This window comes from Corvus hawaiiensis, chromosome 1 (genome assembly GCF_020740725.1).
Source record: "Corvus hawaiiensis isolate bCorHaw1 chromosome 1, bCorHaw1.pri.cur, whole genome shotgun sequence".
NCBI classification, from domain to species: Eukaryota; Metazoa; Chordata; class Aves; order Passeriformes; family Corvidae; genus Corvus; species Corvus hawaiiensis.
This window is the reverse complement of record NC_063213.1, coordinates 24,994,653-25,008,575: the sequence shown is the minus strand read 5'-3', so window position 1 is coordinate 25,008,575 and position 13,923 is coordinate 24,994,653. Positions and strand designations below refer to the sequence as shown.

The 13,923-nt window shown below is 36.4% G+C and overlaps 1 protein-coding gene across 3 annotated transcripts in view; it reads right to left on the bottom strand.

The window, feature by feature from the left end:
• Window positions 1-13,923, bottom strand: part of LOC125322791 (solute carrier family 12 member 7-like) — a 70,004-nt gene that overhangs the window by 26,179 nt on the left and 29,902 nt on the right. For all 3 annotated transcript variants that reach the window (XM_048296951.1, XM_048296961.1, XM_048296971.1), the window contains exons 9-15: window positions 11,361-11,528; window positions 8,960-9,058; window positions 8,246-8,303; window positions 4,833-5,007; window positions 2,869-2,987; window positions 2,079-2,177; window positions 83-202 (exon numbers count right to left, since the gene is read on the bottom strand). In XM_048296951.1, coding sequence (XP_048152908.1) covers window positions 83-202; window positions 2,079-2,177; window positions 2,869-2,987; window positions 4,833-5,007; window positions 8,246-8,303; window positions 8,960-9,058; window positions 11,361-11,528 — 838 coding nt within the window. The remainder of the gene's footprint in view (window positions 1-82; window positions 203-2,078; window positions 2,178-2,868; window positions 2,988-4,832; window positions 5,008-8,245; window positions 8,304-8,959; window positions 9,059-11,360; window positions 11,529-13,923) is intronic.

Genomic DNA, 13,923 nt, shown 5'->3' with positions numbered 1-13,923 from the left:
GTTGTATCTCTTTCATACAAAACAGCTTTTTGCTGAATGGTAAAGATATTAAATATAGAATAAATAAGATATATGGTCTTACCCTCTATATTCTATGTATTTGTATATACATCCTGCGATTAGCATGGCAATCAAAGCATAGTACCAAGAGCAAATGAACATCAAGGCAAGACATAAACTCATCCCCAGGAATGAGAGAGTCCTAAAAGAAACCATTTTTTTCCATTTTTTTAAATAGGCATGCAAATGTTCTACAAAAATAATTTCTTATTTAAGTTAACTTCCAGAAAGGCCTTTCTTCCTTCAAAGGCTATTTTTTAGCTACTATAAAAGCAAAAATACATTGTCCCAATTTTAGCTTATAAGAAAAAACTGCATTCTGAACCTTTGTGTGACATAAATAATACATCTAAATTAGATATAATAATAGATTTACTACATTTGTCAGTGTTGAAAGTTCATCAATACCTCCAAGTAAGGTCTGTTTCAAAACATATTATTACTTATTACTGTTGATTTGAATTTATGCTAAAAAAATTCTAACAGTAATAAACAACTTTGTTACTTCCACCAAAATAGTTGATTAGTTTAAATTCGGTTTGACTCATCAATTCTATTCCTCACTTCTGTTGTGGTCTGTCTCTCTGGCAATAACACAAATCAGTAGAATACAGAAAACAATCTTCTAAAAGTTATAAATAAAGAATGACTAAGCTGAAAAAATTACAGAAGTATTGCCAGACTTAAGTCTATATGCCTGGTTTGCCCACACATAAGTGTATCAAGTATAGATGTAAATAATGTCAAAATGGACAGTTTTGTGTATACTTTTAGTCACATACAACCTCCCAAATTCATTTTCACCCAATTTCCAAATTAGAGTTAGCTTTGACTATATCGACAGAGTGTCAATAGACCCAAGTTTGGTTTGGTACCTTTAGTTTTCTTCTTTAGTACATTGAGTTCAATTTTAAACTAAGGGAATGCTTTCTACCAGTTCTGAGCACATCAGTCTTGTAGTTTGTCTAAATAAATAATAGCTGCTCTTTTATGTCTGAATTAATCTAAGACTCTACTTTCGCTCAAAAAACAAAATGCCATCCCAATTGCAGCTGAACATTCCAACACCTGCTTTGGCTAGTAGTCACACAGTGAATCAGCTGCCTCACTGATGTCTCTGAGAAAAATATAAAAATGAATTGTTGCCAAATACATGTCTCTGGAGGGTTAGGTGTCAAACTAGTATGTAACTACAGAGCAGATTCAACAAGTTTTTTCAAAGCTAAAACTGCAACATTTCATTTTCACTCAATTCTTGGAAAGGAAAAATCATAAGCAACTCTTACATCCTAAAATCACAGCAGCTTATCTACTAAATGCTCTAGTATTTAAGGTTATATTAGCAGTAAAATTTCTCAATAGAATTACTTTAAATTAAATTATGTACTTTTAACATACAGTTAAAAAAAAAAAAATAAAGTCGTTTCCCAATCTTAGTTTGAAATGTTTATACTCTTAACCTCTTAAAAAAGACTAAACAAAAACCCCACACTTTCACCTTTTGTGTTATTGATCTTTACTCACTTTTTAAAAGGTTGACTTCAGTTACCAAATGCTATGTCCAAAGCATATTTTAAAACCAGTCATCACATCATCAATGAGCCAACTGGTGTATATTGAATGAGATTTTTTTCTGTAGAAGTTTTGGGATTGTGTATTTTTTTTGCATAACCAAAATCAAAATTGTCGTAACCTTCCTGAACACTTTTACCAGTTCTCCTTAAATATATATACAATTCAGATTTTATGGGTTTTCATCCCCATTTTCACTCAGAAGATCTCTTGGCTTATAAGCAGAATAAAATGTCATCCTGTTACCCCTTTCCAAACCAACTACACTGATCATGAAAACATGTGGCTAACGTTATTACTATGGTGCTATTCCAAACACATGAAAATAAATTATGCTCTAACTCATTTAGGTCAGAAAGGAGATTTTGTTTTATTATTACAATAAAATCAACAATTTAGGGTGTATAGTTAGTTTTAACCCTTTTGAATGAAGAAATATTCCCTACCAGTGGTAATACTTGAAACGAGGTCTCCAGTTGGGAGTTCGCAAAAGTGTCTGAACTGCACAAGCCAGATTTACAAACATATAGCACATAAGGAAAAACCTGTTAAGAAAGGAAGAGCATTTTCTAATAAGAAATGTACTAGACAAATGTGCTTTAAAATGTAAACAGAATCCAAAAAAGGGAAGAAATGTATCCATTTTCCTGTGCACTGTGTTTACAGTGGCCAAGAGAACACAAGACATACATTAAGATTACTTATAGACTATTAGGCCTCAAAATATGGTATCACCATAATATAGAACCTCAAATATGTATTTTGGAAACAAATGCGGCAAATAACTGACAATCATGGTGCATCATTTTTGGCTGCGACAGAGTTGATTTTCTTCTCTTTCTATAGTAGCTCAGATGGTATCATGTTCTGGACATCGTCAATAAAATAAAATTCTATTCATATTCTAAAACGTTGAATTGTTTTTTCTGTCTCTGTTAGATGCACTTTACTTAAATAGCAGAAATTGTTATTTGAAAATCCAAGTTTTTTTAAAAGTGGAACATATTTTTATTAGCATTCAAGACCTCTGTCATGGAAAAAATTTTTTGGGCCTAGAAATCAGTTCAACCAAAACATTTTGTTGTTTTATACTATCTGTAGGATCAAATAGAAATATAATTTGCTAGAAAACAAAGTCTAACATGTATTATTTCAAAAAGAAAAATAATTACCTACTTAATTTAAAAATAAAATACTATTTAACTTAAGAACACAAAACACCACACTCATACTTACATTGAAAGAATTGGTGCTACACTGTCCAATGAGGCTATCAAAATTCCTATTTCACAAATACCAGCAGTGAGGAGCAGAGCCCAAGTTGGTTCTCCATTTGCTTTTCCATGACCAAATATCTATTTCAATTCAAGTTAAAAGTAAGATTAGGGAAAGCTGTTCATTATACAATTATGAACTATGGTACAAATCATGAACTAACTTACTTAGTTCTAACTGGAACTAAAAGTAGACATTGGTTACAAAGGAAAATGATGCTATCTATACTGTGGAAAACCAAAACTAAAATTGCAGAACACATATTTCCAATATAAAATATGCTTACTAATGTAAGCAATGACTACATAACATTAAAGTACTATTGCAGCTGTTGTTGAAATATTCTTAAATAAATTAAAAACCATATGCATAAGAAAATTATGCCCAGTAAAAAGCTAATATAGTTTAGGCCAGTATTTTTTGTAACACAGAAATGAGGTGTCAATTCAGTCCTTATCAACATAATAACATAAGGAGGACTTGGATAAGACTATGATCCTGCACAGAGCCCTACCCAAAACCATTTTGCATGTGGTAATTTCCTTTGTGGAGAATTCTATCCAGCTATACTGGTGACAGATGGCAAAATGCTTTGCCTGAAGTTCCAGTGGTATTTATTCTCCTCTGTATTTCTCCATTCAATTACAGAAATTAAGTCCTTATTCATTCTCCATACTGTCTTCTTTAGCTTCCTGTCCTCCATCAATTTTCCTACCATTATATTAAAATCCCCCTTTTTTCTACTCATGTTTCAAGTATTTTGTTTTTTTTTTCTTAAATATATCATACTCTTGCTTCTATAATAATCTCCTTTCATTTCCTTGATTGTCCATTCAGTAGCCATATCACTCCAAAACTGCAAGTGCATCCTCAAGTATCAAATCCCTCTTTAAATATACTGCTTCTCTTCAATTCCCTTTCTCTCACTTCCCAAACCACAAATCTTTTCCTTTTGATTCTTCACTCCTTTCAAGTCTAACTCTGAAGACACGTAATCATAATGTCACCCTCTCTGTACCAAATTTTTGCTTCAGGCAAAAGTAAATTTTTCTTGTTTCTCTTTCTCTATACTACCCAGCACTCACAACTTATTGCATTATAACCCCTTTCTGTTGACAAGTCGAACTCCACCACTACTCAGTCCCTCCACCCTAGCATATTTAGTGTATTTACTTCCCGTTACAGATACTGATACTCTTGCAAGTCTTGAGGTAAGCTTTCAAACTCCAAACTTCCCCACAGAGATCACAGCTTTACTCTCCAGACACTATTATCTTTCAGAGTCTTATTTACTAATTTTTAATTCAAGTGTTGTTGTCTGGGTTTTGCAGAAGCAGCCAGCAAGAATTCTCCCATCATCTTCTGTTTGCCAGCTCCCTTACTTTGAGAAAAATCTGATTTATTTCTTCTTAAAACACGCACAGAGGTGTTGGAACAAATCTTCATGTTTGGAGTAATGGGATAGAATTCTACTGTTATAGCTTTGCTGACTTTGTTTACCTTACAAAAATGAATAAAAATTAGGTTTATATCTCCATAATATGAGAAGTATTATGCATTTCCATAGTGAGATTAAGTAACTCTGTTCACAAATACAAGCAGTAAACACAGCCTGGAGTCTAGAATTTCAGTTATTAGTTGCTTCTTAGTTCATTTATTTCCGTTTATAGAATACTATATTCTCAGTTTGGAACCACTAACTTTCATGTGTAAGAACAAACATAATTAAATTGCACTGCACAAAAGTACTGAAGCTCAAACTTTGTCCTACAATAGCCTGATCTATTATTCTACACAAATAGAACTGAGTTCCAAATCTTTTCTTCACATTCTACAGGAACAGCAGAAATAATGCCTCATATTTTTTTGTCAAAATAGAAGTCACATGGGAAGTACTGTAACAACAAGAACAAGAAAAATCTCACTTGAATAAACGGTACAATGCCATCTCTTGCAATGGCCTGCAACAGCCGGGGTGCACCAGTGAGACTCTGGAGACCAGCGCCACATGTTGAAAAGAATGAACCAATCACAATAACCCATGGAGAAGGCCAGGCCAGTGTACCAACCACCAGATTTCCATTAACTGCTTCTCCAAACCTTAGGAAAGAACAGGGGAAACAAAAATAATTAAAACAAAAAAGAATCAGTAAGCGTTAAAATAACTTTTATTATAGTTTCAACACCCACATTTCAATGTTTTTGGACAACAGCACTTTTTAACAATAAACACTATGTTACAGTACGCACTATAGGATTTCCCAACCAAGCACTCTCTCTTTACCGTGCTGTTTTAAAGAAGATAGTAAAATTGCTTCACATTAAGTGCTGCCTCTAAGCAGTTATGCAGCAATTACCAAATATCTTGGCAAACTTTTCAGAATTAACAGCAATAGCAGGAGTATGTACATAAGTATCTTACAGATTCTTGTGACAGCTAGGAACTAGATTGCAGAAATCTGTTCCACTACTAATACAAGTATACTCTGGGGCATAAGCAGGAGATTCACAAAAAGTATTAGCCTTTCCTTTTAAAAGTGTGACACTGACATACAACAAGTAAACAGAGAAATTACTAGACACAATGATTTTGAGTTTTCCACATCTTCTGGCTGTTTTGCTACCTGACGCAGTTTTTAACTTACTACAGCAAACAAGTGGGTAGAAGTCAGGAAGAGGCGCTTTCATCACAGTCCTGAGTGTCCCATCCAATACTACCTCCACTATCTTTTTTAGATACTTAATTTTATGTTAATTTAGGCATGACTTGAATAAACTACAAAAATGTTATTCCTCGCTCACCCCTCCTTCGAATTGACAGTTTTGTTTTAAAAGCAAGTAAGGTTCTTGTAGTTCATCTTACTGCTGTTAGTAAGCAGCCAAAATTTATTTTAAGGCTATCTCTACTGTGATACCACTGTTATTTTTTCCCAATGAGTTCAGGTTTTCCAAAATAAAAGGAAAAGTCTACAGAAATGAAAGAAGATAAAAACTAAGAAAAATTAAGTGCTTTTTATCTTTTCAGACCTGCTATTAAAATAGGGTCAAGAAACACAGCAATAAAGTGAATAAAATAAGTCAGTGTTCAAATTCTTGCTTATGCCCAAGTTTGGATGCATGACTACATATATTTTCAGCAAAGGGGAAAAAAAAAGGTAAATCACACTCCTCAAAATTATAGGACAAAACCCATATTGTGCTTCTATATCAAGATTTATATAACTACATATTTATTCTTTGTTCAAATTCTAATGCCTGTTTTTTAAATTAAACACAGGATAGGAATAACTTGAAGAGATGCAAGAAACAGAAAAATGTACAACCTACTTTTTTCCCATTGCAGATATAACAATCATAATGAAAAAAGCCTCAAAACCCAGTTTTTAAACCAGACTAAAAATCCATACACTTTACTATTCTGCTGGATTTCAGCCACATAAAAACTGGCAGCAATGTAAATGAAAGTTCATGGATTCAAGGCTCTTGCTGCTATGCAACCTGCTCTAATGATAGATAACATCTTGGAAAATTCCCTTCCCCCTGCCCTGTAAATTTAAAAAATGTGAGTTTATAGATATTAGTTCTGCATTAATTTCTTATTTCAGAATTCACTTACTATTTCCTAGGCAGTTTGATTTGACTTTTATATTTACTTTGAAGAAACAATTACCCAGGTATTTTCACTGATGCGGCAATATAATTTTAAAGTAAAAATCACAGAATCAAAGAACAAGTAAGGTTGGAAGGGACCACAGTGGGTCACCTGATCCAACCTCTCTGCTCAAGCAGAGTCATGCCAGAGCACATTGCATGGGATTGCATCCAGATAGTTCTGTAATATCTCCAATGAGGGAGACTCCACAGCCTCTCTGGACAATCTGTTTCAGTGCTCAGTCACCCGCACAGTAAAGAATTTCATCCTCATATTCACGTCGAACTTCCTGTGCATCAGTTTCTGCCCATTGCTTCTTGTCCTGTTGGCTGGCACTACTGGCAAGAGCCCAGGTCCACCTTCTTGGCACCCCTCCTTTACTTACTTAAATACGTTGATGAGGTCCCCTCTCAGTCATGTCTTCATAAGGCTGAACAGGCCCAGTTCCCTCAGCCTTTTCTCGTAAGAGAGATGCTCCAATTCCTTTATTATCTTCATAGCCCTCCACTGGACCTCCAGGGACTCCATGTCTCTCATGTACTGAGGAGCCCAGAAATGGACACAGCAATCCAAATACTGCCTCACCAGGGCTGAGTAGAGGAGCAGGATCACCTCCCTCAACCTGCTGGCAATGCTCTTCCTCCTAGTGCAACCCAGGATTACACTGGTCTTCTTGGCCACAAGGGCATACTACTGGTCCAGTATAGAACCCTGGGGGACACAGGCCTCCAACTAGACTCTGCCACTGACCATGACCCTCTGGGATTTGCCAGTCAGCCACTTCTCAATCCACCTTACTCTCCACACTTCTTGAGTTTGCCTATGAGGATGCTGTGAGAGACAATGTCAAAAGCCTTTCATGGAAGAAGCCTGCTGCTTCTTGTATTAGTTTGATTAGAAACCAGCTTTTAACTTCCGGTTTTCCTTCTAGACTAATGAAATAAGTAGTCTCAGCATCAACTTCACCACCTTTTAAACAATACCCCACTGCCACAACCAAAAGCAAACGTGGGCCTCAGTAGAAAAGAGAACCAGACACCAGCAAGAAAACAAATGTGAAACCTGACAAAAATTTCATCTTAACCAACTTCTCCTAACGGAGAAATTGATCAAAATCTGGAGATTTTCTTCATGCTCATATCCATCACATTTATTCCCTTCATCCTTCATATTAGGCCTTAAATTTGTCAGGCAACTACATGCTTGAAAATCAAGATGACTCCTGATGTAAAACTGAGATTTTAAAACAAAAAATAGTCATATGTCTAGAGGAAATCATAATGGTGCACTGCAGTCTTACAAAGTCCCATTGTCACGTAACCCCCAAATTTTTAAATTTGTTCTTCAAAAGCCTATTACTTCTCCCAAAGTAATATCCCCTTATCCCCATGCATCAGTTCTGCAAATACTAATTATGACTTTCTTTGTCAAGAACATTTTATTAGGCTGGTTCAACTTCAAACATTTATCTTAGGTTCTGCTTCTGCTTCTTGAAGGCATAAAGTCTGGTAACCTGACCAGTTTTTGCAGCCATCTCAGTTTAACAGACAAGCTTTCCCTCCAGTTTTAACCTAAGCAAAAGAAATATATACCATATGCATATTTCACAGAAGAGCCATTAATAAGTCCTATTAATATAACTTATGATTATATTCCCTGTAATATTAGAAGTTGAATACGACTTACTTATCTCTTAATATCACACCTTCTATACAGGCACCAAACAACACTATACAGGAGAGATCTGTTACTGAGACTGAAGGAAGATTACTCTTTAAAAAAATCACATAGAAAAAACCCCACCACTTTTCACCTAGGTATGAAATGAAAACATCCACAACAATGAAGTGTATGTGCATTTCCTGGTTGCTTTTTGTTTGTTTGTTTTAGTTCTTCCATGCTACAATTTTTTAGTTTATGTTCTTCATGACTGTATTTGATTCATAGCGATTTGTGAAGTATTGGAAATAGCCAGTTCATATATCATGCAACAGAACAGGTATTTTCTCATACAAATAAGCAAGTACTTGTGTATACTAGGTTTTGAAGGACCGACAACTTCAATTGCTGGTTGTTTGGTTTAAGATCTGATTATACTGAGTATAACAACAACCTGCCAACTGAAACAATGCTAAAAACCTTTGGATCGCTTGACTAAAACCATCAATTATATATTGGAATTTGAAGCACTAGTAGAATATAGTATATAATTGTTAATAAATTTTGACATATTTTAATAATATTTATAAATAATACTGATATTTTAGACAAATATAAAATATTTCTTTTCAGTTTATATTTCATTCATTTTATACTCGGGGAACTCTAATGACTTTCCAGTAAAAATTCTGTTACACCTACAAAATGTAGACTAGAAAAAAGTCATAGTATAAAGGATACAAATAAAAGATGTAGTCGAAATAGCCAAAATTGTTCCAGTAGGAATAGATTTCTGAGCATCCTTTAGATCTCCAGATCTGTTTGAACCTGCCATAATACCTTTAAAAAGGGACAAAATTTATGTCATAAAAACAATTAACAATAATTCCATGTTAATAACTGATAGAATATGAACATCTAATTTTAAGCCAAATTTAACAGAGGGATTACCAATGAAGCAGGCTACAAAAGTATAATATAATCCTTCACAAATCGTCAATTTATACCTTCATTTTATTCAGAAATCTGTGTTACTACCCACTTGAATAAGCAAATCCTATAAAGGTCAGTAAAAAGACTGATTAAAAAAAATTATTTTTCAAGCATAACCTCAGAATCATTCTTGAAATGAAGAAATACAAGGAGTAGCAAAATACTGGGGGTGGATGTTATAAATTAATAGGGATTTAGCAATTTTAGCCAGTGTGACCTAAGGCACTAACTTTCTACTAAACAGACCATCATAATAACATATGCAAGCAAATCAAAAAACTAACAAAAAAAGCTTTGAAGCAAAAAAGAAAAGAGCAGGCAAGAAAAAGAATGGTTAGAAAAATCACATGTACACATGTATGTGAATCTAAAAAGAGAACAGAAGTACTTTGTAGAACATACTCTCATAGGAGGGAAAGAAACCCATACAATAACTATTTCTGCCATCTCTCCTAGAACTGACCTGACCACTGGAAGCAAAAACATAGAAGCTAACGTCAAGATGCTCCAGTGCAAAAACATTGTCAGACTCCATGGAATGAAACATTAACCATGGGTTCAGATATGATGAAATGTTGGTAAGCATCTGAAGTAAAGAAATGGGAGCAGTGGGGTTCAAACAGTGAATACAAAGGGACACTTCCACTTGATAGTACTAGCAAACAGTGCTGCAGCTTCTTACTGGAGTTCTATTCTGTTACTTGATATTACTTCAGCTGGGACTTGAGAAGAAAAACATGTCTGGTTGTTTCAGTCAAGCATGAGCTGAGGAAAATGAAATACAACTAGTTTAAGCTTGACAAAAAAGTCTACGTAGTTAGTGTGGCAAAAAAATATTGGACATTTAAACAAAGCCCAGGCAGTTAACCGGGCATCTTGAATACCTGCAGAATCATCTGAATATTAAACCGTTCTCATGCCTTTGAAGATTAAAGTATTATAAAGGTATGCATCTTATTTTGAATAAGCATTTAGTAACCCATGAGGATTTTGCCTTCTTTTCAGACATAGATTTGGCCCTTAAACAGATTTCCTGTTTAAGTCCTATAACCTCCTGTTGGGGTTTTAGTTTAGTCTTAGGTTTTCCTGTTAAAGGAATTTTCTCCCATATGCATGTTGCTAGGGGACAAATAGCTGTACTTAAGAAAGACAAAAAAGGGAGTGGGGCGGGCCTGGCTACTCTTTTGTCTACACCTGGGTGTGGGGACAGTTCGCTCTGAGCGTCCGGAGAGAGAAGCTGCAGAGAAAGGAGCTGCTGCTGCTTTCTTTTTGGCCGTTCTTTCTTCCTGCTGGAAGCAACGCCGGGACCCCAAAAGCCGCTTTCCCTGCCCTGCTGGAGACCGAGCTGTGGCTGCCCTGCCCCGCTGCTGTTTCGAGCTTTCGCTACGCTGTAGCCCTGCTCGCCCTGCCTGCCTGGGCCTCCGTGGTTTTTCCCATCTGGATACATCTTGTCTGCCACCCGGGATTTGCGTTCGTCCCTGCCATTCCAGCCTGCTGTTCCTGAGAGCCCGGGATCGGCTGCCCAGCGGTTTGTGAAGCCTTTGTTCCATCCTTCCCGGGATCCCGGGGCACCAGAGCCGCGGGTTTCCCGAGCTCGCTCCGGAGCGCCCCCTGCAGCCGCGGGGGAACCATCGCACCTGCCCTGCTCACTGGGAGCCGCCAGCGCCCCTGCCGGCTGCGAGCGGAACTGCACCCGAGGGGAAAGGGCCTGACAGCCGAGAAGGCTGGGACTGGGTTTGTGATTGCTGTTACTGCCAGAGTTGTTGTTGTTTTGTTTGACTGGCTATATACATATATATATATATAGTAAAGAACTGTTATTCCTATTTCCCACATCTTTGCCTAAAGGCCCTTGATTTCAAAATATAATAACTTGGAGGGAAAAGGGGTTATATCTGCCACTTCAAGGGGGGCCTCTGCCTTCCTTAGCAGACACCTGTCTTTCAAAACCGAGACACCTCCAAAAGTCATCAGCCATGACCCATGTCTCCCTAGCACCGGAAGGTTTTAGGTATATAAACTTGGACACAGAAACTAGCAACAGAATGAGTCACCAATAAGATTGGTGAAAATGAAAAATTTTCACATGAAATTTTTTTTTTCCAGGTATAAGTACACATCCTCAGGCAAGAAAAATAATTGTATCTACCTGTCACAGATGGGAAATAAATCCCTACAAGCATTGTGAAGTAGGTCATGATGTCTGTAAAAACATAAGGAAGTCCACCCATTTTTGACTCTTCTGATCCAGCAACTGAGGGCTGATCTTTTTTCTCAACTATTGATCCTTTTTCTGAATAGGCACTCCAGAGATTATCTACAAGGTCAGGGAAAAAACAAAAGTCAGTGTCATCTCTCTGTTTCAGGATATCGACTAGTGAGAATGCAATAATCCTAGAAATCAGATGACTTTTTCTTACACAAAAATAATTACATTTCCCAGTATGATTAATACCAATTGTAACTGGTGGGCATTCCAGTCCATGCCAGTAAAAATGCAGTAGTGTGAGATGCGTCCTGCAAAATTTTCTCCTCTTTTAAAGGAAAATATAGTTATAGAATTAAATTCTAATATATTTGTAGAACATACATTTCCATTGCGCACGCACACAGATGTACTATTGTGAAAAAATAAGGAAACTTACTTCCAGGTTCAAGGAATCTCAGTATATACTAATACTTCTTGTTCTTGTATTTTGAGGAGCAATATGAAAAAGAAATGCTACTTAACAGTAACTTGAGTTCTTTGAGACCTGCTGTACAGAATAATCCTGGATAACAGTTCAGGATTCAGCTGTTCATGGCTAAAGATTTCCACATGTTGACAAAAGCAGGGTAACCAGACTTCAGAAGATCACTTATAAGCAAAAAACCCCCAGCAGAATATGGCTCAAATTCCCCAGCAAATGAAGCATATTTGTTTGAAGACTGATAGGTCAAAAAGCCAGAAACTTTTGAGAGCTTACATTTGTGGAAACACTGGTTCTGTACCTTGGTAAGATTGTGAGAACAGCCCACACTGATTCTTATTTGAAAATGAGACAAGTTGTCCTATCATATGTGAGAAAACAAAGTGGATACTCTCCTGCCCCGTCAAGAAGGCAAAGGATTTTACAAGAAATAAACAATTCCCATGGACTGCCAGCATGATCAAATAGCCGATTTTCAGACATCCTGAATAACCTTAGGGAATTCAAGTACAATATTTTAAGTTTTTATAATAGCAAAAAGTAACCTTGAGTAAAATAGAAGATGGACTTTAAACCATAAGTGGCCAAAGATAGGGTACTCATACCCAGATTTTTAACAAAAATCTTACAATCGGTAAGCATATATGGAAGTGTGCATGAGAAGCAGAAGAGAAAGCAGATCAAAGATTAAAAGTAAGTATTATATGGTAAAGAATGCTATGTGTATTCAATCAAATGAAGAAGAGTAACAGACTGATCTAGAGATAAAACTGAAGCCTAAGAAGAGTTAATGAAACAAGAGAATTTTAAATTTCAGGAATTTGAGAAGTGACGTAAAATAAGACTAGATCTCCAAATTAGCATCTACCTACCCCCTGTGAAACATAAGAAGAAAGTCCAAAATTAGTTTGTAACTGCCAATCAAAAGCACTTAAACTCTTAATGAGCACTCAACAGCTTGTGTCCTTTATTCAGCACGACATATGGAGTGACAATGACTTGAGCACTGCAATGCATACAAACTTAATTGTGGAACTGTGCATGCCAGCACAAGTGGATAAAATTGGCTTAGATATTTTGTTAAATAGAAATCACTTTCCTATTTCACAGCATGTCACACAGAGCTTTCCTATGCTCATTTTCCCAAAAGTGATAATCCAAGTGGACTTGAAAGTTGGGGTGAGAAAAAAGAATAGCTTTCCAGAAAAGTCCAGACATTTGTCCCTTCTAGGACCATTCCTTGATTGCTAAGGCTCCTCTAGCAACATTGAGGATACATACATGAGACCTGGTACAATGTATCAGACCAACATGCTACCATGAAGCAGAACAACGTTGATTAAACCTAGTTGCAGAATTGTATCTTTTTTGTTAGAGTTACAGGCGTATTTAGTCAGTCACTTGCAGAATGATTTGTTATTGTTAGGACAACATTCACAGAAGGTATATAAGAGATGAATACTTACCGTATATGAGTGCCCAATAAATGGTGTGGACTTATCACACTTCCTAAGACATGCAGTCATGGCATCTGAATACTCCCAGTCACAGCTCAAGAAACTTTAATTTGCAGAGCCTGCAGCTCCAAAGTCTTCACACAATGTAGAACATATATCAAGTGGAAGAAAACTCTCCTTGAGAAATCTGCGCCACTTGAGCTCAAGCGAACACTAGGTATCAGAACGTGTGCTCACACTCAGCAAGTAGAACGCCTAGTTTTAGCATTTGGTGTAATTAGGATAGTGAAATGCATTGTTACAAAGTAGTTCTTGTTCAGAGAAATGTTAATCAGTGAACAGGAGCAGAGCACGCACTTCCAAAAGTAGGGAAAGCAGTACTCAGCCCAAAATCTCCAAGATCACTGAAAGACCTGAGGCTGAGGTGAAATAATATTGACACCCAAGTACAAACAGAAGGCCATTTCTTTCATTTAAAAGTGTTTCAGGGAGACATAGAAATTAAAGACTCATGAGTAGCATCTGCACAGGAACAGTCAACAGCAACAATAGCAGTTGATAGAGG